Source organism: Lolium rigidum, chromosome 2 (assembly GCF_022539505.1).
Source record: "Lolium rigidum isolate FL_2022 chromosome 2, APGP_CSIRO_Lrig_0.1, whole genome shotgun sequence".
Classification (NCBI taxonomy): domain Eukaryota; kingdom Viridiplantae; phylum Streptophyta; class Magnoliopsida; order Poales; family Poaceae; genus Lolium; species Lolium rigidum.
This window is the reverse complement of record NC_061509.1, coordinates 133,513,929-133,539,279: the sequence shown is the minus strand read 5'-3', so window position 1 is coordinate 133,539,279 and position 25,351 is coordinate 133,513,929. Positions and strand designations below refer to the sequence as shown.

General features: G+C 43.5%; 1 protein-coding gene and 1 long non-coding RNA gene across 2 annotated transcripts; one reads left to right on the top strand and one right to left on the bottom strand.

Annotated features, from left to right (window-relative positions):
• Window positions 1-8,885: 8,885 nt before the first annotated feature.
• On the top strand, window positions 8,886-10,544 carry LOC124690125 (transcription factor bHLH95-like). Its single transcript, XM_047223557.1, has 3 exons — window positions 8,886-9,242; window positions 9,322-9,798; window positions 10,512-10,544. Exons 1-3 carry the CDS (start codon window positions 8,886-8,888, stop codon window positions 10,542-10,544), a joined length of 867 nt encoding a protein of 288 aa, XP_047079513.1.
• Window positions 10,545-24,308: 13,764 nt separating this feature from the next.
• On the bottom strand, window positions 24,309-24,878 carry LOC124689115. Its single transcript, XR_006998715.1, has 3 exons — window positions 24,799-24,878; window positions 24,448-24,517; window positions 24,309-24,370 (listed from the first exon to the last, which is right to left on the bottom strand). It is a non-coding gene; the product is annotated as an uncharacterized LOC124689115 (long non-coding RNA).
• Window positions 24,879-25,351: the final 473 nt, after the last annotated feature.

Here is a 25,351-nt window from a genome sequence, read left to right as displayed (position 1 = left end):
ATATGTGACGCGTCGGCTACAGCGTGCGGCATAGCTCGTCCACGCGCGTAAAAACCCCCGCGCTGAAACTTCCCCTTCCGCGTCGCCGCCCGAGCACCCAATCCGCGCGGCCGCCGGCGAAATCCCGACGATGGACGGCCCCTCCGGCAACCCACCGACCCCTCCCTACTCCGTCCCACCCTCCGCCGCCGCCGCCGCTTCCGCCGCGCCGCCGCTAAACCCTAGCGGCGCCGCCGACGGCGGCACCGCAACGGCTGCTGCGCGCGCGCTCTTCATCCCGCCGCGCGGGGCGCTGCACGCAGGTGCAGCCGCCGCACAGATGGCAGCCGTGCAGGGCACCGGCAACGCGCGGCCCGCGCCGAGGAGGGGGAAGGCGCCATCGACCAAACGGCCGTACATCGGTGCCGCCTCCGTCGCGCCGCCGAAGAAAGTGAAGGCGCCCGCCTCCCGCCAGCCGCAGCCTCCTCCTCTGACGACGAACCAGACGCCTCCTCCTCCTCCGACGACGATGACCCAGCCGGCGCCTCCGTCCGGCAACCGCGCGGGCGCACATACGGTGCATGATGAAATTTCCGAGAGGTAAAAAAACACTACTTTTCGTCGAAATTGTAGTTTAGATGCATACCTAGCCGTATAGTAATGAATTACATTGCAATGTAGAGTCGATGATGCGGCCTTCATGGAGACAATGAATGTTGGATCCTCATTCGTGCATGATGAAGCCGCCGATGGAGAGGAGGAATATGAGGATGTAGATGAGGAAGGAGAAGGGTTGATTGAACCTCGCCATCCCGGTCGGTCCGCCAACTACACCATAGCGGAGGACAAGTTGCTTTGCAAGACGTGGTTGACAATTGGAATGGATCCAACAACCGGTACCGATCAAACAAGAGAAACATATTGGATGAGGATGACGGAGTACTTCAACACACACAACACAAGTGGGAACGAGCGAACCATACGCTCACTTCGGTCCCGTTGGTCCAGCATCAACACCTACTGCCAAAAATGGGCGGGCGTGCAAGCCAACATCGATGTTCTCAATCCAAGTGGCACAGAGAATGATAGGGTAAGTCATTCTACTACTATGTTCACCATATGGCTCATATGAGAAGAATATGGTTCTACTTCATATAGCTCATCTATTTTCTTTTCCGCATATGTGTAGAACTCTATGGCTCAAGGATTGTTTAGGGATGTGGGAAAGAAGAACAAGAAAGACAACAAGATTCGTGGCAAGCCATTCACCTTGCATCATTGCTATGATGTTCTAGGGAATGAAGAAAAGTGGAAGAACCGCGGCAAGTTGGATGCGGCAACTATGGCGGCCAATGCTACCGGTGATGCAACAATCATCGATGATGATGATTCAAGTGATGAAGGCAAGAAGAGAAGCTCCACTCCTCACTCGGTCAACAATGGGCGGAGGAATGTGCATGGTAGGAAGACCGCCAAAGATATGAAGGGAAAGAAGGCCGGAGATGACGATATTGCAATGGCTATGGAAAGGATTGCAAATGCACGGTTGCAAGCAAATGAAGATAGGAAGATGCAAAGAAACTTGGAGAAAGAGGCTATGGATGCTATTGAAGCTAGGAGAGCCGCTTTGGAGGAGAGGATTGCCGCCAACGAGGAGAGGAAGTTGGCTTTGGAGGAGAAGAGGCAAGCCACGGAGGAGCATCTACGCCTAGCGGAGAAGAAGAGGGAGCTTTTCTTGATGGATACTTCTCAAATGGATGAGAGGCAAAAGGAGTACATCAACCTTCTTCGCGATGAAGTGTTGGCCAAGAAGAGATTGTTAGTAGCCAACATGAACTCTTCCACGACCGGCATGTTTGGAGGAGGCATGTTTGAAGGAGGCATACCGATGTTTGGAGGAGGCATGGGAGGCATGACCGGCATGGGAGGCATGGCCGGCATGGGAAGCATGCCCATGGCCGGCATGGGAGGCTATGGAGGCATGGTCGGCATGGGAGGCTATGGAGGCATGGCCGGCATGGGAGGACCAACCTATGGAGGAGTGTTTGGAGGGACTATGGGAGGCTCGGTGAGTAGTGTGTATGAGAGTATGGGAGCACCACCGGCAGGCTTCGTGTCTTCCATGAATGCTACTATTCGTCCTTCAACCCAAAAAGATGAGGAAGAAGAAGAAGGTGTTGACTTGGAAAATGCGGAAGTGTGATATGCATTTGTGATATGCAAATTGTGTGTTCCACTTTGTCCATTTGAACCATATGTCATGTGTCATTGTTGAACTACGTAATTTTGTGTGTCGTTCTTGAACTATGTGATATATGTTGCACTTTGTGTCCATTTAAATTATGGTACATCATTTGTTTCATGAATTATGTATGATTATTTGATCTTTGTGAATGCAAAATAGTCTAGAAAACTGTTTTCCGCGCCCGCGCGCTGTATTTTGCCGCGCCCGGCGGAGAACTATTTTTTTCGCCCGCGCACGCGCTGCATATTAGCGCGTCCGGTGGAGGAAAAAACGGCCCAGCGCACGCTAGCTGTTTACCGCACGCAGAATCTAAGTTTTAGCGCGCCGCGATATTGTTGGAGATGTTCTAACGAAACAAATCACGGGCATGCCCTGTCTCGAAAAAATTTGCGAATAGAAAAAGTCAAGGACCCGCATACCCTGCCCACGACTCCACGCCGCCTCCCCAATTCGCTGCCTTCCCGTACACCGCGCAACAATGCTTTCCCTAACCTCCGCCCTGTGCGATTCTGCCCTCCACCCCACGTCGCTCCCCAACATCGCAACCATCCCTCGATCAAGAGAGCCGCGGCGGCATGGGATTAGCTAGACTGCTGGAGCGGGATCCATGGCGGAGAGGGTCCGGCGCCATGGCTGGCCATCAAATCCCCCCTCTCGGTGCCCCCCATGGGGAAACGGATGCGGTCGGCTCTCGGCTGACCCAAAGGATGGCGGCGGCGATGACTCTGCATGACATGGACGAGGACATACAACGTCTCCAGCGCCGACAACTAGCCCGGGACCCCGCCACCGCCAAGCTGCACCAGCAAATCGCCATCGATGCCTACTACCTACCTGTCCACCACGAGTGGAGTTTCAGCCAACGGCTCGTCCGTTTCTATCTGTTCATCACGAGTTCAGCAACGTTACCCCAAAGGTCCATGCCACCCTCTGTCTCCCATTCTCCCACTCGATTGTTGCCAAGACCATTTTGCTTATTATTTTTCCTGTGCCTACCCCTCATTTGTTTTAAAATTCATGTTCTATTTTCTTCAACAGGCTAATGGAGATTTTCAAATACTTTTACACAAAATCTTGCATCCAATCGGCTACACACAGGGACACATCAATCATTCTGTATTCGAGGGACACAAGTTTCAGGGAAGAATTGAAGTTCTTATACAGTTTTGGATGCGACACTTCTGAAATGAAATCAAGTTTCCAAAGGAGGAGTCGTTTTCCTCATCGTGGTTTATGAAGTTGCATATCGGATTACTACCCAAGATGACCACTGTAGGTAACATTTCGGTTGTGTAGTTGCCTTAGCCCCTTGTACTATTTTTTAGATGCCCAACCGTTAGAAGATAATAATCCTAATGTTTGTCCATTCTAAATCGATCACTGGTGCATCTAAAATTATTATGTTCTGGTTTGCGTGACTAATTAAAAGTAATACCTCGGGCTAGATCCTCATCTGAAATTGTGCAAATCCGGAACTGTTGAGACTAAATCAACGCCGTCTTTGTTTCAAACAATAGTTTGGCCATTATTCAGAAATAGAAGCAGCTGATGCTACATACATTCAGTCTTTTGAATGCAACTTTTTGAAAGTTGTAACAGCAATGATGATCTTCTCACCATTTTTAGTGATGCATTTTGTTTTGGGGCAATTAGACACCTTTTGTATGAAATTTCTCACTGGTTTTTATCTAGCGATTGTGTTATTTCTACTCATTTGCTTACTTACTCTTGGCATCCTTGGATTTCAAAAGTTTGGCTCACAGGTTGCACGCCGTGCTAATGGTCTAGGAATGCACGTGATTGAACATGATACATATGCTTCTGCTGATCGTGCTCGACATGGATCCAATATGTTCTAATTGAATAGATGTCTTAGTCCGAGGCCGCGCCGCCAACCTCCAATAGGTGATACCCTCCTCACCTCTGACCTTATTCGTGTCATCCTCCTCGGAGACAGGACCAGAGCTACCTCATGCGCTGCTGAAAGCCCAAAGCTGGCCGTTCCGCGGCATCTTCGTCGCATACAGCGTACATGATTCCTTTGACATGGTCTGCTCCAGCGTCCAGGATGACCTGGTTACACTCTGCCGTTGAACCATGCCTGCTCTCATCAAAGATCTGTCTGTGCAGGCTTCCTGGACTAATTGGTATTTGTGATGAATCTGAATTTCAGCGGACATCTCGGCCGGAAGAATTCAAGCCACTATTTGAATGCAGCTCATCCCTGTTTTCTTGGTGAATGTATTTAGGATTTCGCTTTTTGGGTGTGTTTTATGTATGTTCAGAAAAGGTTGCCCATTGTGCTGTATTAAATCGATTTCTTGCACTTTTCTCAGGTTAATCAAAGATGGAATTCTTCAGTGAATTTGGTGATGCTAATAGAAAAATAATTCATGAAGCCATTGTCAGAGGGAGTTACAATGTTGTTTGTTCACATATTGAGCAACATACTGGTGAGAAGGTTGCAGTAAAGAAGACCTTCAATACCTTTGAGCACTTATCTGATGCTGCCTGGATTCTCTATGAGATCAAATTACACCAGCTATTGAGATATCCTGACATAGTTGAGATGAGGCAAATAATGTTACCTCCATTGAGGAGGTGCTTCAGGGATATTTATGTTATTTTTCACTTGATGGATGCAGACCTCCACAAAGTCATCAAGGTCAATAATGAATTAACCAAAGGGCACCATCTATTCTCTCGATCAGATGCTATGCGCACTGAAATTTGTTCATTCTGGTATGCTATGCTACTTTTTTTCAAATTGAAATCCGAGTTAGTATATAGTTTTTTAAGTATCTAGGGGAAGTTCTTTTTGTATCCACACTTCAGTATTGATGATTTGATACACTTCGTTAGGGCATACATATTTCTATGCAGTGCTAAGAGCTAACAGAATAACCTTTCTCATGCTTTCTGCATTAAAGCAACCTACATGTAGCTTTTGGATTCCCTGTAGTGTAGCTTTGTAAGCCAAGAATGAATGTACTAAACCAACACTCAAGTTTCATTTACATCTTTTATATAGTAGAGATTCCTTGATATCGATAGCTTTATGCTTAAAGTATGTAAAAGACCATTCAAAACACGAGAATTGCATTGGCTATTTTGATAGCATGTAAAAGACCATGCTTAAACAATAAGCTATATTCTGCTATCACATCATATGTAAATTTGAGTCATCAGTTTATCCTAAAATACACCAGCACATTTTTTTTTTCAGTTAGGCAGATACAAGTATTGGACTTGGTGTGGAGAAACTGATGGTTTCAGATTTCAGTTATGCAGATACAAGTGAGAATAGTCATGCCTGATAAGCTAATTGCTATATGAATATTTCCTTCTTTCCCAAAAAATGAACTGTGGTCTTGAACGGGAATTTCATATATATAATAGTGTATCAGGCAGAAATATACTTTAACTGACATCATTTGGATTATAGCTTGTTTTTGAAGGTACCTGTGTTATAGCTTAGTTTCAAACAGTACACATGTGTGGTGAATAAACGGGAGAATATGCCAACCAAAAATGACAGCAAAATATTTAGGAAGAATTATGTTGAATGGCCTCACTTTTATCGACTGTGTGATGTTTTCCTATTCATTCGGGGTGAATCCTGCATATACGAAACAAATTCACTATAATTTTACGATTTGGATCCATGAATTTTTTTTGCTCTTGGTGGCGGTTGTACATTTTCTGGTAGGGCGTGTTTTTCTTCTTTTATGCTGCTAGGGTGGGGTTCACCGGGTCATGTTTCAGGTGGACATGAATTGGGTTGAGTACAAATTAGTGGAAACATACAAATCTGAATTTCATACAAACTGGTATTCAATAATTGTTGTTCCGAGGGCTCATATTAGTTTTTGTGCAAGAAGTTTCTAGATAAATATGGTTTCACGTGCACACATGATGATTGAATGAACAAAATGCTCAATTTTGCATTGAACAATAAGGATGGGTAACACGCTACAATGAAGTCGTGACTCTGTTCACGTGCTACACTTCTTTTTATCTCTCTTACCATGGACTCCATTACCTCACAATAATAATCTGAAAATAAATGAGAGGTGCTTCATATGTCACCTTATTATTGTGAGAAACATCTGGTTCGTCTAAAAGAAATTAGTCAAGGCTCTATGAGGGATGGGGGATGGTGAAGTGAGATGTACTGTAGCAATGCATAAGTAGGAATTAATGGATGTCTGAAATGTTAAAATGATCTCTCATGTATTATCCTTTGGGTCTAGAGCATCTGTGGCAAAGCTATTTATTTCATTTCCTGATATATTTATTATCTCTTGCTATCTTTCATAATTCAGAAGATTCTACAACTGTTCATAATTTTTAGTGTGCCGTCATTTTCCCTGACTTTCAGGTTTGTCCTATAAAACGCAGCGGAACTATTTATTTTTAATGTTCACTCCAATCATTTAAAAGAAGGAGGGTATGCTTCTCCAAAATTAAAATCAGACTTGGTTCACTACTTATCCATTAACAAAGAGTAGTACACAACATGTACATGCCTTCAAAGCTATTTCCAAACATGGTGTCCCTATGTGTTCTACTGCAATGACCTTCTTAGGCTAAATGTGATGCATTATGTAAGTATTGCAGACAGAAGAGGCGTGTTATACTTTTTTACGAAAATGGTCGATCGAGGCCATATCAGAGATGCAGTGACAATTAGCATTCTTGTCACTCGCCGGACGAAGCATGGTAGTATCTCTTGTCATTCTGGCCTAAGATCATTAACCGTATTTTTTTATGTCTCATCTCCATAGCTTGTATTTTCCTTCGCATCATCCTTGGCTGCAGAATATAAAAAAGGCTCTTGGATGAAACAGTTAATGGGATACTTCGACAATTCTCGTTTTGTTGAACACATGCAAGAAGAATGCAATTATGGCGTACCTTAATCTGACTAGAACCTCAAGTTGCTCTTTTACAGTAGTCTTGCTTTCTCGCGGCTTTCTCACATACGTATTTCCTACATGTCATAGTTGAGCATCTTTAGGTAGAGGAGGTGGTCGGTATAAAGGTTAAGTTTGAAAAAATGGGTCTTAATGTACATTATATGATTTAGTTTTGAGGACCTGAAGCTTGTTCTACATAAACTTGCACGCCTAATGCCAGGTGCATATATCCAAATGCTAATATATGTTCTGACTATCATTATTTTTCATTATTCGGAAACTTCTATATATCATTATCATTATGTCGGAACCTTTTGTCTTTCTGTGCCAGTAACCTCTTCTGCAGACAGTAGGTCATTGATTGTTTTTGTGTAAACTGATTTTCATTAAAGTTGTTCTGGTGTTAAAGTGAAGCCACGTCAAAATGTAAGTGTTACTGGTTAATCTTAGAGCAAGAGCGGGTGAAGCGAATGAAAATGGATGGAAAAAAGGGGCGGGAAGAAAGACTCACATTTTCTACTTGCAACTACTCCCTCTATTCCATAATTCTTGACATTGTTTTTGTTTGACGAGAATTATGGAAGAGAGGGAGTACATTGTTAAGGAGACAAGATGCACGACAAAGAGGAAATTGGTAGGAGAGAAAATATGTATTTTTTGCTATTTGAATGGAAATCACGTGCAAAAAAATTAATGAAAATTTGTCCAGGATGGTACATTTTGTTGTTCCGCACGGGCATTCAACTAGTTATACTAACAAGCAAAGTGAATTGAAAAGATGAAAGCCTTCCGCCGTTAATTACCCAATGAAATACGCCATTGTGTCTGGTGGGATACGTACAAAAAGGTGATCAAGAAGTTGGATCCCATTCATGCCCAAAATACTTCTCTTAACAAACTTTGTATTTTTCTCAACAAAAAAAAACTTTGTATTCTTGTACCCCTCTATCCCATGGAATTTGTCTGGCAAAATTTGGATGTATCTAAATGCTATTTAGTGTCTAGATACATTTGAATTTAGATAAATTATATATAACTTTCGTGGAACGGAGAGATTACATGGACTTTGTTGTTTAAATTGAGATCGTTAACTGTGTGAATCCGTTACTGCCAGTTTTCTTGAGAATGGAGTTGCTGTGCAACCTCCGGCCATCGATTATATGCATTTCAGTAAGTGTGAATCAACATAATCCAGTCTGCAGAGACTGATATATTAGAATGCATAAAGATGTCTCAAAGCTAAGGAGAATGTACTATCAGTTGAAAATGGTGATTTAGACGAAGTTGTTATTATTGCGATTTTACTAAATTCTACTAAGTATACGTGGATTATGAAGCATACTAGGTAGTGCATAATTGCTAATTAGATCATCCAACTCAGAAATAAGAATGGAGATCATCATGCAGAAAAGATTGCTTGTGTTCTTCCATATTTTTACTGAAATAAATTTGTAGGATGTAAATTCAATGAATGTGCCAATATTAGCGTGAGCCAGCTAGCTAAGAGGCGTCACACATTTTTGGCAGCAATACTTGGAGATAGAGAGAAGGGAAAAAGTTCCCGCAAAATACTTATGGTAATTAATTTTATACATCCTGACAAACATGAAACACGCGGATATTTTCAATCTTTTGAGAAGACGCAAAAGCTTGGCGCATCATTTCTTAAAGCCAGCAAAGGAGGACTTCTTCTCCTATTGATATAAACTCCATACACTTTACTTAGTGCTTAGTTTAGTATCATGGCTCAGGACTCAGACAACAACAACCACAACGCAACGCCGGCGGCCAGCTCCGACTCCATGAGTCCCGCTAAGAACGACAACGGTAGAGATGAGTCCAAGAGCAGCAGCCATCAGGTGATTGTGAGTGCTATTGACAAGGGGAAGAGTGTCATGAAGATAGAAGAAGAAGATGAGGGTGGTAGATCTAAGGGTAAGATCAACACTCCACATGTCATAGTTGTTGCCAGACATTGCAGATCAGGAGGCTGCCATGGCGATAGAGAATTGCACATCATCACGGAATGCGAGAGAAGGAAACGGATGAGCGAGATGTTCACCAAGTTGCATGGACTCCTCCCCACCCTCCCTGACAAGGTGATGCTATTATGATTTACTCATATGTTAGGTCATTGTGGATGCAGATGAAGATCCTCACTAGTTTTTTGTGTTTCAGGTTGATAAATCGAGCATAGTGATGAAAGCTATACACTACATCAAGAGTCTGGAGGAGACGCTAAGCAAGCTTGAGAAGCGAAAGCTGGAGATGCAGCTGGCACGAGGCAAGATTGGCACCGCAGGCAATGATGGGGTCTCATCTTCTGCAGCGGCGCTAGCGCTTACAGACCAGGTCGCACCTATGCAGGTAGCACTACTGGTTGCTGGGATCGGGTCCACAGGAGCTGCGCCAACGCCACCTATAACTGTGGGCGCAGTGACCGCGGCTCCAGTGCCGGTGGGGCTACAGACGTGGTCTGGGCCTAACGTCGTGCTGAGTCTTTCAGGAAACGATGCATACATCAGTGTGTGTGTGGCGCAGCGCCGGAGCGTGCTACCTATGTTGATACCCGTGCTGGAGAAGCACAACATCGACGTGGTCACATCTGGGATCTCGTGTGATAACGCCCAGAGCATGTTCACCATCCATGCTCGCGTAAGTAAAACCCTTATCCTAAACCATTATCCTCCATCTAGCTAGCTATGTTCTTCGAATTTTGGTAGTCAATTTGAGATATAAACTTTAGGGGTAAGGGGAACACACACACGGAAACATGGTCAGTCGTACTATCGAAAAGTACTAGATTTTTTTAGATTAAAGGGATCAACATCGTGGCTCCATTGGTAAATCTACGAAAGCCACATAAACACATGTCTGGTTTTACATCACACAAGCGTGTTTGAGAGGGTTTAGAGGCCTAATGGCACAAAAGCATAATTGGAGTTCAAGTTGGAAACAAGAAACTACACCCTATATACACAAATCCTATAGGTGCATCCACACCGGCTCAACAAAAGAATCTAAAAATGTGATATGATCGAAGCAGCTTCAAGGATCGATGCTGGATTGGACCAGGTAACTTACATCACCGGCTTCTTGGCGACGAGAGAGATGTGATCACCATACTCATCTTTAGGGGGGATCCGTGATAGTGAGAACTTTGAGCCCTTTAGTCACTTGTCACTTGTCAATTCGAAATTCCCCTCCAGGATCAGCATCACATATCCATAATTTTGTCTATGGTTGCAAACAAGTGGTCCTTGAATATGATCTTTCATCTATTGAATGAATGCAATATCATTCTCAAAAATTGGTGCAAATTCAGACAAATTTAACCGTTAAAGATCATAGCATTCCTAACTTTCCAGATATATACACTAGAGAGTAGCATCACAGACTGAATTTAAAACTGTATGCTTTTTGTTATCTACCCAATTGGCAATTGACAAGTAATCATTTCTAAAGAAACATGAAAAAACAGAATGATTTGCCAAACCTGTATAGGTACAATGTAGTGAAAGAATAAGTGATGGATTGATTCGTTTTCACCACATGAAATACAACATTCAGGTTTATTCAAATTCTTTTCATCGCGTTGTCTCTAGTCATCAAAATGTTCCGAGACAAAATAGAAAAACATGCACTTTGGGAGGAATAAGGAGTTGCCAAACATCAAGGACAAACATGGGTGTGACTCCACCAAAATTAAGAACATCATAAAGGGATGATGAAACATACCCTGCATTACTTTCATATTGCCAACTTAGAGCATCACTATCAGCAGAGGAAGAGATGCTAGTAGTAATACTTTTCAATTCATACCATTGTTGCACACGAGGCAGCAAAATTCCTCCTAAAAGTGAACCTAAGGTTACTACAATTCCAAATCTTTTGGACAGTATTTTACTGTTCATGGCACAAGACATATAGTTCAAAGGACTTAATTTCTATGGGGAAGTTCCACACAATGTGTCTTCCGAAAATATAACTTTTACACCATTTATTATTTGCCACCTATAAAAAAATCTAATATTCTACAACTAGATGACCCGTTGCGCTATCGCGCAATGACGAAGGCTAACCATATGATTTCTCTTATTTTAGTACCGAATTACCGCGTTGTGCTATTGCACAAATAGCATAATTCAATAAGAATTTGAACCATAAGTTTTGGCTTATTTTAGTATCAGAGGCTTGGAGCGGAGCTGTACTCTTCTTGCCGATGTCATCACCGTAGTGGTAAAGGGAGGGCATTCGGGTTGGGTGGCCATCCAGGTGAGCTATAACATCATCCGAGGTTGGAGTAGAGCTTTTGGATCGAGTAGAATAGTATCCGGGCGTCCCATGGTGAGGTATAATAGTATGTTGTGTGGTTCGTTGGAGGAAACGCCCTCGACGGCCCTTGTACTTTCATTTGGGTAGTGCTCTGGATATCGCTTCCACTTTCCTTTGGGAAGCGCCCTCGATGACCCGTTGCGCTACCGCGCAATGGCAAAATCAAGTCATAATTTAAATCATATAAAATTTAGCTTATTTTAGTATTAAGAATTAGCCCAGAATTTAACTGTTTTAGTGCCTTTAAGACCAAAGGTTTACACTAATTGGTCTTAAGTTTTATAGGTTGGTATATTACTTTATTTAAATAGGTGGACATTAACTGGAAATTCAATTTGGCTCCCGGGTGCGTATGCTTCCTCTACCAAAAAATTATATTTAGAAATGTCAAAAAAATTTGAAAAAAAATTCTACATGTACATCTCCATAATAATTGTGTGTTCATCAAGTTTCACGAATAACCAACATTTTATGTGGTCTAGTAAAAAATAGAAAATTTGTCTTATGAAATTCCTATGCACATTCTACAGAAATTTAGTTAAAGGTTCACCAACACGATCTCACAACTAAAAATGTTGCATGAAATGTTCGTACGTATCGGATCGGGTTCACCATAGAAGATAGATAACATGCGAGCACCATCCAAGGCAAGCAGTATACACCTTCAAAAGTTGATCGATCTTGCCATCACGGAAGTAGCTCCGATGAATTCTATTCACATGTAGAGCGAAAAAAAAACTGCAAGGCTATGTATCCTGTCTGCAAAATAAATTTAAAAATATAGCATAAATATTTATCAAATCATCACATGTAAGTATTGTATGAAAATCAGTGAACACAGGTGGGAAAACATCACTTTGAATGAAATGTTTGTTTATAAATAAGTAACCTTTCTTTGATAAATGCAAGCATCATTTTTAATCTCCTGTTAAATTGAAAAGCCAAATCGAGGGCCACATCCATTCTCAAAGGCCAGAGTTTATATGAACTGAATTTATAAGAGCCCGATGCGTCACTAAAGACAGAGTCAGGCCAGAATAGAAGCCATAAGTTTTATCTTGTTATAGCTGGTATATATTTTTTTTGAACATTAGCTGGTATATATTGAAAGCCAAGTATTAGGCTTGGTGTCCAATCTTGCGGGAGAAAAATACCAAGTAATAAACTTCGTTGCCCAATCACCAAACTTCCATTCAGAAGGCTGCAGTTGTATATTTGGGACGGAGTCGCCTTAATATTATTTACTGAATTGCACGATGTGCGAATATGCAACATTTCACAAGGAATAGTTTATACAACATTGATATACTGAAACTCACTATACATGGATCATAACCAATAACATATATACCAGGAACGAAGCTCGCTAAGCTCATATAATTAACAAGGCGTGACAAACTTCACCGAGAGATCTTAATGCATATACAATGGGGTGGTGCCCTTGTGCCAGGAGCCAGTATTTCGGAAGTCATCTGACGCTAAGCTTATGAAATATGTCTGCCCAAGAAGTATCTGCACAGTAACACCATAAGGACAATACCGCATGCAAAGCTGAAGTATATAATCTATTTTATGACACAGGCTTACACAAAGAACTAAAACTAATTTAGTGTTGTTGTGTTAGGATGGGTATAAGAGCACGAGTACTTGGAATACCCGTTGGTACTACTCGGCATCAGGTTACTGGAACTACTTTACAACAGATGTTCAGGACATCATCTAATGGTTCATGAGCACAAAACCAAACCTTCCCAAGAAGCTGATTAGCAAGAACATTCTACTCCGTCACCTCCCAAAAAGGCTCTAGAACATATGGTGATAATGTGCTTGGCTGCAACCTTTGAAAACAACCTGAAATTTGAGAAGAGTGGTCAAATTAGAACCATATATATTCCCTAACAAAAAGAAATGCGACCAAACATAGAAAAACACTACAAATATTGCATGGCAAGGGCAGTAAGCTATCCTAAACCTGATAAAGTGAAGAGAATAAGCATGAGTAGTTCGGGCTGAATCAGCTTCATTGGATAGCATACTATGCCATTGGGTTCATGGAGATCTGCACAACGAAAACTATCAAGCATTCAGATTATATATCAATGTCGGCGCAATTACAATTCCAGCAATTAAACATCTACATAAAATCTAAGTCAGGAACAGGGTGCTGCTAGAATTATTTTTCAACAAGCTGGCTAAACTTTGTAACTATTGGTGCAGGAAAAAGAGTCAATTCAAAGGTATATAATCCCCGCTTCTCTAACCAGAGGAAAACTTTTGGTTAGTGTTCAACCCTTTTGAAATTTTAACCATTAAATACTATATAGTACACATATATAGATCGGCTACACTAAATAATTTCATTTTATTTTTATTTCTATGATTATCTCCCTTGGCAAACAAAGTGTGTTTGGTTGCTGAATGCCTTAGCATTGGACTGAACAAAACTTACTACTTCGAGGATTCATTGTCTAGAAGATTGCATTCTTTTCATTGAAGGAGAACAAAAATATCCGTATGATGTTTGTTTCACATATAAAGGGCATGATCGACCGGAACAATCATCTAACATACAAGCACAATAATCTGATTTCTAGAGACCATAGGGTCCACCAAATAATTATTAATTGTGGCATCCACTTTCCGTTGGTATATCATGGAAATCTTATGCCTATTGTTTAAAAGATAGAGCGAGATAACAAGTCTTGCCATCACGAGAACTGGAACGAATCATCTTACCTCGACTTCCTACCAAGGATCTCTTCTTTTATGGCCCTAGACCTAGCACTTCTTTGCACCCCATAGATTATTGAAGCCACCCTAAGAAGCCATGTGAGAATTAATGTCCGACGTAATTTGATGATGTTACAACATCAAGTACTTCTAGGGAATGAAGAGTCACGAAAAAAAACAGAAGGCAAACTAACAGGTTAAAAATCTTCACGGCCTTGGAAAAAACATCAAATATCGCAGAAAAATTATAGTCCTAAAGATACTTCACTTTTCGTTAGGTCCTCACAAATTGGTACAAAGAATTGCACCTACCCAAGAGTCACAGGAGTCTCCGCCATATCAAGTCAATATAGACAAAAGTACTCATGACGTGACTAACAAACGGAGGAGTGCCGCTGCTAGAGTGGGTTGTACTGCACCGTGGCATACATTATTCAAGAGCCAGCAGCCTCTGCAGTTTAATCCTAGGTGGAGTACACAAACTGAGAACATCTCACACCACCGTTCTGCGAGGAAAAGTAACCGATCATCTGAAAGCACTACAACCATTGAGTAATTGCAGAGCATTAATAGAACTAACTGGTTGGGCAAAACTCATTTATTATTTACATGCCTCAATGCCAAAGGTAACAGAATATTAGGAAAAAGAGGGATGCAAATATTATATTTGTCTCAGAGACATTGCATCAGCATTTGTTTTCGGAAGCACCATAGTTGTTTAAACATCTCAACTGAGCCAATTTGCATACTCAAGACACATTGAAATGAACTATATATACTCGAACTCCTTGGTAATTGGTGGTAGGCGTACATACTCAACATAGTAAAAATCGGGCATCTATAAACTTAGGATCTTAATAGTTAATCTGCCAGGAAAATAATGTACTTTTATATATGCATGAATCATGATATTAAAACTTTTAATAGGAAAACATGAAAAAGTAAAAAAAAAATCCTAAACACCAACGCACACAATTCAGCATAGACAATGAACAGACAAAATCTCTAGTACCGCTATAGAGGCGTTCTTAATCTTTGCTGGTAACGCCACAGTCCAAGCTAATGTACATCGCTATCTCGGAGAAGAACTTAAGAGGGGAAAAAGACCACCATTGATGGGTAAGCAAAAGAGCCACATTATTAAAATTTTCATTGGTAATCCACACATTTAGCTTCTTCACCACCCTATTAGCTTAACACCTTAACGGTTGACACCCTGTATGTTAATATGGAAACATATATTTTGATAACTTTATAAAATCAAAGCAATTCCTCTTAACTTGGATGAGCCCTACATTCTTGGTATGTATATACACTTTTGTTTATATTGTGACCCTCGCCCGAAAACTATCCCACGCTCATAGTGTTTTTATTTCAAAGACATCAGCAGCCAGCAGGACATCCAAGTCAATAACTTATAGACGGGCAATTCTACCACTTTTTGATTTCATTGATAAGTTTGGATAGGCAGAGCTCTCCAAAAATCCATGTGATTCTACCATTCTAGCAGCAGTGAGTTTAACTCCCAAATGCATGAACACTTTATACGGGAAGCAGAGCAGGGACAAAGCAAACCTCTGGAATTTTAGACATTGCGTGAAATACTTTACCTCCTTGTACAGAAACAAAAACTGAAGAAACCATAACATGAAGTTATTACTTCACTAATGTTAATTAACTCTAATGCTTATAACTGAAGCACCATGAAGCCTAACAGAAAAAAGGGCAGGCTGCAAATTTCATAAAAACCGAACTGAGATCTTATATTCTGTTAGACAAACTAGGGTTTGGGGAACAGTGCTCGATACCCAATAGGGTTCGGCTGTTATGCTTTTATATATCATACAGGTATAGGTACAGGAGTTTGTATACAATACGTATAGCCTACAATACATAGTCTAACACCCTCCCTCAATCTTAACTATGTCCTGAAACACTCAAGAGATTAAGATTGCGCCGACATCCTTCAAAAGAAGGTAAGGGCAAGGGCTTAGTAAAAATGTCAGCCAGCTGATCCTTGGAAGAGATGAACTTAATCTGAAGAAGCTTCTTTGCAACACGTTCCCTCACAAAGTGATAATCCACTTCAATATGTTTTGTCCGTGCATGAAACACTGGGTTTGCTGAAAGATATGTGGCACCAATGTTATCACACCAAAGGACCGGCGGCTGAGCTTGAGAGATCTTCAACTCTCTAAGTAGGGACTGAATCCAGATGATCTCAGCTGTAGCATTGGCAATTGCTTTGTACTCAGCTTCAGTACTACTCCGAGACACTGTAGCTTGTTTACGAGCTTGCCATGCTATCAAGTTAGGACCAAAGAACACTGCATGTCCCCCCGTGGATCGGCGATCATCAGGACAACCAGCCCAATCCGCATCGAGAAAGGCAGAGAGCAAACCAGAAGTCGCTGGTTGTAGATGCAGACCATAAGAAGCAGTGTGACAGACATAGCGCAGAATTCTCTTAACAGCTGACCAATGAGGATCACGTGGCGCATGGAGATACTGGCACACTCGATTGACAGCAAAAGAGATGTCTGGTCGAGTAATAAGCAAATACTGGAGACCACCAACAACGCTGCGGTACTCAGTGGCTTCATCAGAAGAAAGAAGCTCTCCATCAAAAGCTGACAGTTTGTCTGTAGCAGACATAGGAGTAGGAGTAGACTTGCACTGTAACATACCCGCACGACGCAAGAGATCATGGGAATACTTCTGCTGAGTGAGAGTTAAACCACTGTCAGAATGAGCAACCTCAAGTCCAAGGAAATAATGCAGTCTTCCCAGATCCTTGACATCAAAGTCAGCTCCCAAACTAAGAACCAGCTTGTCAGCCGCAACAACTGAAGAACTGACAAGAATGATATCATCGACATATACCAGAATATACATGGTCACCTGAGGTCGCTGAAGGATAAACAGAGATGTGTCGGCAGTAGAGGACACAAAACCATGCGCACGAAGAGCAGCACCAAGTCTAGCATGCCATGCACGAGGAGCTTGCTTCAGACCATAGAGTGCTTTGACAAGACGACAAAGATGATGTGGGTGAGCAGGATCAACGAAACCTGGTGGCTGACGCATATATACCTCCTCCTCCAGAACACCATGAAGGAAAGCATTCTGAACATCTAACTGACGAAGCGACCAACCTCTAGTGACAGCCAATGACAAGAGAAGGCGAATAGTAGTGGGCTTCACAACCGGACTGAAAGTATCTTCATAGTCAAGACCATAACGTTGTTTGAAGCCTTTAGCAACCAAGCGCGCCTTGTACCTTTCAATCGAACCATCAGCATGATTTTTGACCTTGAACACCCATTTGGAGTCAATGATATTGACACCAGCTGGTGGTGTCACCAAACGCCATGTATTATTCTTCTTGAGTGCCTGGATCTCCTGTTCCATGGCTGCACGCCAGTGAGGAATATCCAAAGCAGCCTGGAAGTGTCGCGGTTCAGCAGTCGGATCAGCCTGGAGATGAGCAGCACACGCCGCAAGCCAGGCCACAGTACCATCGGTGCGTTCTTTGGGACGAAAGATGCCACTCTTACTGCGAGTATGAGGACGCAGCAGAGCTGGTACAGGTGTCGGAGAAGCCTGCGACACAGGAGAAGCTGTGCCAGGTGGTGTGGCGGTCGGCAACACAGCCATGGGCGAAGCGACCATGGGTGAAGCAGGTACAGGCAGCGGCGTAGCGTCAGGTGGAGCGACTGGCGCTGGGCCTGGAGTCGACGGACCAGGCGAAGACGGTCCATGCGAGGCAGGGCAGGGAGCGGGCGACACGCTGGTCGGCAGGGACACGCGCGCGTTCACGCCAGGCGAGGTCGGCACCTCAGATCGTCGTGCATGGGGCATGCACGGCCGCTCGACGTCAACGACGAGAGGATCAGCAGCAGCTGGCGAGGTGGGCGGAGCCATATCCGGAACTCCTGGCGCCGGCAAGTCATCAAGAAGCTCAAGGCGAGCACCTCGTCCAGTCCCTGCACCATGGTTAGGCAACAATGCAGGAGAATATGCAGCATCCACAAATTGAGCAGGCAAAACAGGAAAGGAGTGTAAGGAAGTAGTAGTGGTGTCAAGAGGCGGTGGTAGTGAGGAGAATGGGAAAACAGTCTCATCAAAGACGACATCACGTGATATGTAAACACGATTAGACGGAATGTGGAGACACTTATACCCCTTATGGAGCGGACTATACCCAAGAAACACACACTGTTTTGATCGATATTCAAGTTTATGGTGATTGTACGGACGAAGGTGAGGCCAATAGGCACAACCAAAAACTTTGAAGAAAGAGTAGTCAGGAGTTTCATGGAGTAGGATTTCTAGTGGAGTCTTCATATGATGGAGTCGTGTTGGAAGCCTGTTTATAAGAAAGCACGCAGATGACAAAGGCATCACTCCGGAACCGAAAGGGTACGGAGGCATGAGCAAGCAATGTAAGCCCAGTTTCAACAATGTGACGGTGCTTGCGTTCAGCAGCACCGTTTTGCTGATGTGTGTGAGGACAAGACACATGATGCGATATTCCAAGTTTCTGAAAGAAGGTACTAAGATTCCGATACTCACCACCCCAATCAGATTGAACATGAATAATTTTGTGATTCAACAAACACTCAACATGTGCTTGAAATTGCATGAAGACATGAAACACATCAGATTTGCGCTTAATCAAGTAAAGCCAAGTAAAGCGACTAAAAGCATCAATGAAACTGACATAATAGTTGTGACCACTAACAGAAGTTTGGGCAGGCCCCCATACATCCGAATACACAAGTTCAAGAGGAGCTTTGACAACACGACTCGAAACAGGAAAAGGTAATCGATGACTCTTGCCTTGCCGACGGGCATCACACACTAAGAACTCCTTATTACTCGATTCTACGGGCAGCTCATAGCGATGGAGCACATGGCGCACAATAGGCGTGGCCGGGTGACCCAAACGAGAGTGCCATTGAGATGACGAAACTCGGACACCACTGAAAGCTTGAGAGGTGGATGGCACATCAAGAGCATATAGACCATGACGAACTCGCCCTCTAAGAAGAACGTCCCGCGTTGCCCGATCCTTAACAAAAAAATGAAAAGGGTGAAACTCACAAAACACATTATTGTCGCGAGTAAATTTAGGAACGGAGAGCAAACTACGGGTGACAGATGGAACACGTAGAATATCAAGGAGACGAAGCTTTTTAGAGGTGTGTGAAAGAAGAGATGCCTGTCCAACATGCGAGATGTGCATACCTGACCCACTGGCAGTGCGAACCTGATCCGGACCAGAATATGGCTGATGTGAGGTAAGTTTATCAAGTTGACTTGTCAGATGGTCGGTGGCGCCTGTGTCCATATACCAGGCGGGATCAAATGAATAAGAGGGAGTATACCCCGAGTCCTGCGACGCTAGAGCAGCCTGTTTCTCATTGCCTTTCCCATTGTTGCCGATGCCGAGAAAATCACGCTTGAAGCGGCGGTGGCAGCGAGACGCCAAATGACCTTCGAGACCACAAAGCTGACACTCAACCCCACCACCACAGGCTTGACAAGAGAGCCGCTTGCGTCCAGTGATAGGAGGAGCAGGGGCGGACGGACGGGCTTGGTGGTTGGACGGTGGTGGTGGTGCAGGTTTAGAACCACGAGGACCACCACGATGAGCCGCATTGGCCGAGGATCCATCAGAGTAAGATCCCACGGATCGACGAGTAGAGAGACGCTGCTCCGTGTTCAGAAGACGAGCATAGAGATCACGGGCAGGAAGTGGTGTTTCTCGCCCGCTGATATTTTCCACCAGAGAGTCATAGTCCTCATCAAGGCCATTGACAATGAATGTCCGAAACTCCTCGTGGCGGAGCGAGCTGTCGAATGGAAGAGAGCGTGTCTCGCCAATGCTTTAACCTTGTTGAAGAAGGCCGTGACGAGAGAGGTCATGCTTCTTTATCTCGCCAAGCTGAGTACGGATAGCCGAAGAACGCGCCAGGGACTGCGAGGAGAAGCTGGACTCGATGGTGGCCCAAGCATCCCGCGATGTAGCGGCAAAGATGACCATGCCGGCCACAGAGGGGGTGAGCGAAGACTGAATAGCACCCAGAATTGCTTGGTCTTGAGCAACCCATCGATGATGAGCCGGATTAGGCACCATAGTTTCACCACCGGAGGCCGAAAGAATCGGAACCGTGGCCGGCGGACACGGCAGCGTACCATCAACATATCCTTCCAAATAGTGACTACGCATCAAGGGTAACACCTGAGCACGCCACATCAAGTAATTGCCCGCAGATAGTTTCACCGTCACCAGATGGGCAAAGTGGAACGGTCCTTGATCAGCAGTTGGTGCGGCCTGCACTGCTTCATAAGGTGGAGGAGCACCGTATGGCATCGGCACCTCGCTGGGAGGCGGGCCACGGTACTGTTGCAGTTGATAGCCATAGTGCGCCGGCGAGATCACACCATGTGACGCTGTAGGACGAGACGGCGTCGCACCATAGGCCTCGTAGGAGGCGCCAGGATACGCGCCATAGGACGCTGCCGAAGCTGCAGCGTAGGGCGCTGCATGAGGCGCGACGTAGGGCGCGGCCGTGGGCGCGACGTAAGGCGCGGAGCGGGGCGCGACGTAAGACGCCGGATACGGCCCGCCGCGATAGGGCTCCTGAGCAGGAGCGCTGTCGGAGGGAGGAGGCCGGCCATTGGCCGCCGTCGACGAAAACGGAACCTCCCCCGGAGTTGGGCCTGCAGATGGCGCAGGTGCAGGGTTGGCGGCCGCGGGAGCAGCAGGAGATCGGGCGGCAGGGTAGGCCCAAGCCAGGGGCGCGGACGCCATGAAGGGCGACGCCGTCGCAAGGGACGAGGACGGCGGCGCAGCAGGAGAGGCCGACGCGGCGGCAGCAAAGGAGGCGGAAGCGGGGCGGCGCGGATCGAACGCGTCGTCTGATACCATGTTAGACAAACTAGGGTTTGGGGAACAGTGCTCGATACCCAATAGGGTTCGGCTGTTATGCTTTTATATATCATACAAGTATAGGTACAGGAGTTTGTATACAATACGTATAGCCTACAATACATAGTCTAACATATTCCAATCACATGATCAGTTTCTCTGATCTCACTTCCATGAACAAAGGTACTAAAAAGATGGTTAGAGAACATCGAGAGCAAACCCATACCGGAGCTTAATTTGGCATGTATCCTAGTGAAGTGGCTAAGAGCTTCCTATACTGATACATTTGGCGAGGAGGAGCAGCCAACATCTTTAGTGAATTGAAGAATCCTTCTGTAGAAGCTTTTCAGCTATATCTGACATGGAATTATACATGCAAACTCATAAAGTGTTAGTATAAATATGACTAAAAGCCAAATCAATTTACAGGGCTTCATTATTCAGAACGGACCCTCAGACCTCTATGATAAGACTCCTTTGATATGGCAATAATCAATGGCATCAATAAACAGTTGAACGGTGGCGATATTACTCGGCTCAAGCGGGAACTGTCACAATGCCATCGCCACTGCTTCCCATTCTTTGCTCTATTTATCAACATTAGGCCATTAGATAAATTCCAAGCTTGAGACGGAAATAAGGTTGACATCTTACCAGGTCCAATCATGTACATCATGAACTCGTGGTTTACTTTGAACAAACCTGCAATACTGAAATAACACCATTGGAACCAAACGTAAAGTGAACATTTTGCATTTACTCAAGCTCAAGGAAACTGCATAGTACCTTTTCTTGTGATGTGTTTAAGAATTTTGCTAGGCACATTTTGGTAACACACAACTATATGGTACTACTTAATAGTTGCTTAAACACCACTACAACAAGCTAAGGGAAATCAGCTATGCAAGTGAGTAGCATATACTTTAGGTACCCGTCAGCAATAAGGTCACCTATGCTCTGAAGAACACATTCAAATTATCCTAATATACCTGTGGCCACCCTCAAGACTCAAGACAGAAATGTTCGATGCTCCATCCAACCTCTGCATGTCAGTAAGGTAAAATCAATATTAACGTCATGATAAAGCTTTCTAAAATATTTGAGTACAAAAAATAGGTGCAAGATTATATGAAAAATTCAACATTAAACAATATATGGTGAGAGAGCTCACAGTTTCCTACCAGGAAAAATAATAAAGTAACAGAAAACAGAGGTCACACCTGACAGAAACTACAACATGACAAGGATAATAGAGTTCAGATTTCACATTAACTATACTATGACCAGGAAAAGCAAATGATTCTTGCCAAATGAAACTTTGGCATAATCAGCCATACACTCTCAAGAACTGAAGGTCAGCCACTCGGCCACATCGCACAAGTTTCGAGAGACAGAAGCTCACTTTGGTTTCCACCCCACCGTCTGTCTAGACTGCTGCACTGCACCCTGCGCTCACCAGTGCTCACTATCGTCCCACATGGCTCGAGCCACCGCCAGCATACTCGATGTTCGCCGGGATATTCTCTACAACTATATTAAATCTCTGAACTATCTATTCTTACCCAAGTCTGACCTAGACGGTGAGGCCATGGGCGTCAGCTGCACCTACAGGCAGTACAAAAGGGGAAGGGTCACCACATGCTTCAACTTAACATCAAATCTTAAGTTTCCGATTGCTACGCCATGCTGTGGCCACCCCTTAATATTAATTTTTCATGCCTGCAGTAAATATTCACAATATTCACATCTTCTAGCTATCCTGGGAAGGGGAGCAACACCAATATTCATGCATTCTATTTCGTGAGCTTTTGACTGAACCATAACGCACAATACTAAAACTGCGATTAGATAACAAATTACAACCTAGCAGATACTAAAGAGGACAAATATATTACCAGCAGAAGAAAATGCTCGGCAACAAGCTTGGAAAACTTGAATCATCGGAGAAGATCATTGGCTTGCATCGACCATTGCAGAATCTGTACCCCAAAAATAATTTCCAGTTCAAACCAAAGCACACAGAATCTGGATTTAGTGGCAAAGAGAGTTGGACACGGATGAAAAGGGGAGAAAATCCTAGAGGACCTGAAAGAAAGTGGAGCAGAGAGAGAGAGAGAGGGGGAACATATTTAGGCTCACTGCTCACTTGGGCATCTATCTCCCAAAGAAGTTTCCCTCGGCACTCCATCTAATCTAGGCCGGCCCAAGGAGAGGGCCAGCGGTGGCATGGCTCGGCGAGAAGCTTTGGAACCTCACCTGCATCGGCGGCCGCAGGTCGCTGCTGCTCACATGGAGAGGACACGCGGGCGTGGAAGATGAAGCAGCGGTGAAGGAGATCAGTGTTCACACGGAGAGGACACACGGGCATTGTTTTTCAATGTTTGCCGCTTAGATTTCATGATTTTGAAAGATGTAACACTATATTTGTTATTGGAGATAAATCAGGGAATGCAACATCAGCCTTTCCCGCAGCAAATCAGTATGTTATTGTACAAAGCAATTTAACCAAAAAAATGACAATGTACTGAAAAGAAGATACATTGATTGTCACAACCAGTATAGAAACAATCTAGACCGGAAGAAGGATAGAGAACAAAAAGAAGGAACAAAGCTTTCTCACCTCACCATGCCATCACAAGAACTCACACCAAGCTCCAACAGCCAGAGATGTACGGAAGATGTGCTTGCTTGTACCAGCCATGGAGAATATGAACATAAATGCTGCCTGTAATCGCCATCGGTAAGAATATTCTATAAACCGAAACCCTAGCTGCAAAAGAGAAGACTCAAGCTCCTCTATACTCATCGCAGGCTTCAGTGGAGGAATATTTGGCAGGCATCTCTCACTATTTAACGAAAGAAAGGACCAAACCTACAAAATAAGAGAGTAGCAATAAGTCAACATATAATACTTTGTTTCCAAAACAAAAAAACTACAGTCCTGAAAATAAGATAATTCATGGTCCAGTCAAGAGACATTGCACTGCCTATCAATATTACAGAGCCATAAGAAATGATCAACATGGCAAGACTGTCCAGGTGCTCAAACAGTCCTAGAATGGAACACTTAGATATATAAAGACAAGAAATGAGAGATTATAAAGACTTCTACATAATTCTAACGAAAATTGTGAAGAACCAACAAAGCACAAGAGACAAGGAAAGAGATGTATGGAAGATGTGCTTGCTTGTACCAGCCATGGACAATATGAACATAAATGCTGCCTGTAATCGCCATCGGTAAGAATATTCTGTAAACCGAAACCCTAGCTGCAAAATAGATGACTCAAGCTCCTCTATACTCATCGCAGGCTTCAGTGGAGGAATATTTGGCAGGCATCTCTCACCATTTAACGAAAGAAAGGACCAAACCTACAAAATAAGAGAGTAGCAATAAGTCAACATATAATACTTTATTTCCAAAACAAAAAACTACAGTCCTGAAAATAAGATAATTCATGGTCCAGTCAAGAGACATTGCATTGCCTATCAATATTACAGAGCCATAAGAAATGCTCAACGTGGCAAGACTGTCCAGGTACTCAAACAGTCCTAGAATGGCACACTTAGATATATAAAGACAAGAAATGAGAGATTATAAAGACTTCTACGTAATTCTAACGAAAATTGTGAAGAACCAACAATTAGTGTACCATTTTTCAGTGCTGGGCTGAAGTAAATACAAAAGTATTCATGGCAAATTCGCCCTCCTCCAACACAACAGTTTTGCCGACGAAGCTGCAAAAGCAAAGAAAATCATCTTAAACATCAACAATTTTAATGAGCTGAATAATATTTGCAGCAATATTATTACGACAGCATTGGTAATCATTGTCTAGTGGAACTTACGCCATTGCAGGCATCCTTTTCATGATGCCAGAACAAACTGGAGGCTCCAAATCAATTAGGGGTTGCAAGATTTACATCTGGTAAGTTTTGGTATCATGGTTTGCCTAATTAGCATGTAACCAAATCAAATAACTACAAAGAAATTCACATAAATAAAGGCCAAGTGACGTAACCTGTATGATGGTGATCTTTGTAGCAGGAAAAAAGGTGAACCTGGCCTTTCTCTTATAGGAACCTGCAAAAATACAGACAAAGAGGGACATGAATGGCAAAAATAAAACGAAAGAAGAGAAAAACCATCTTATCTTACACAGGAAATTGGTTGCATGACTGAACTTCAATAGATTTACAATTGAT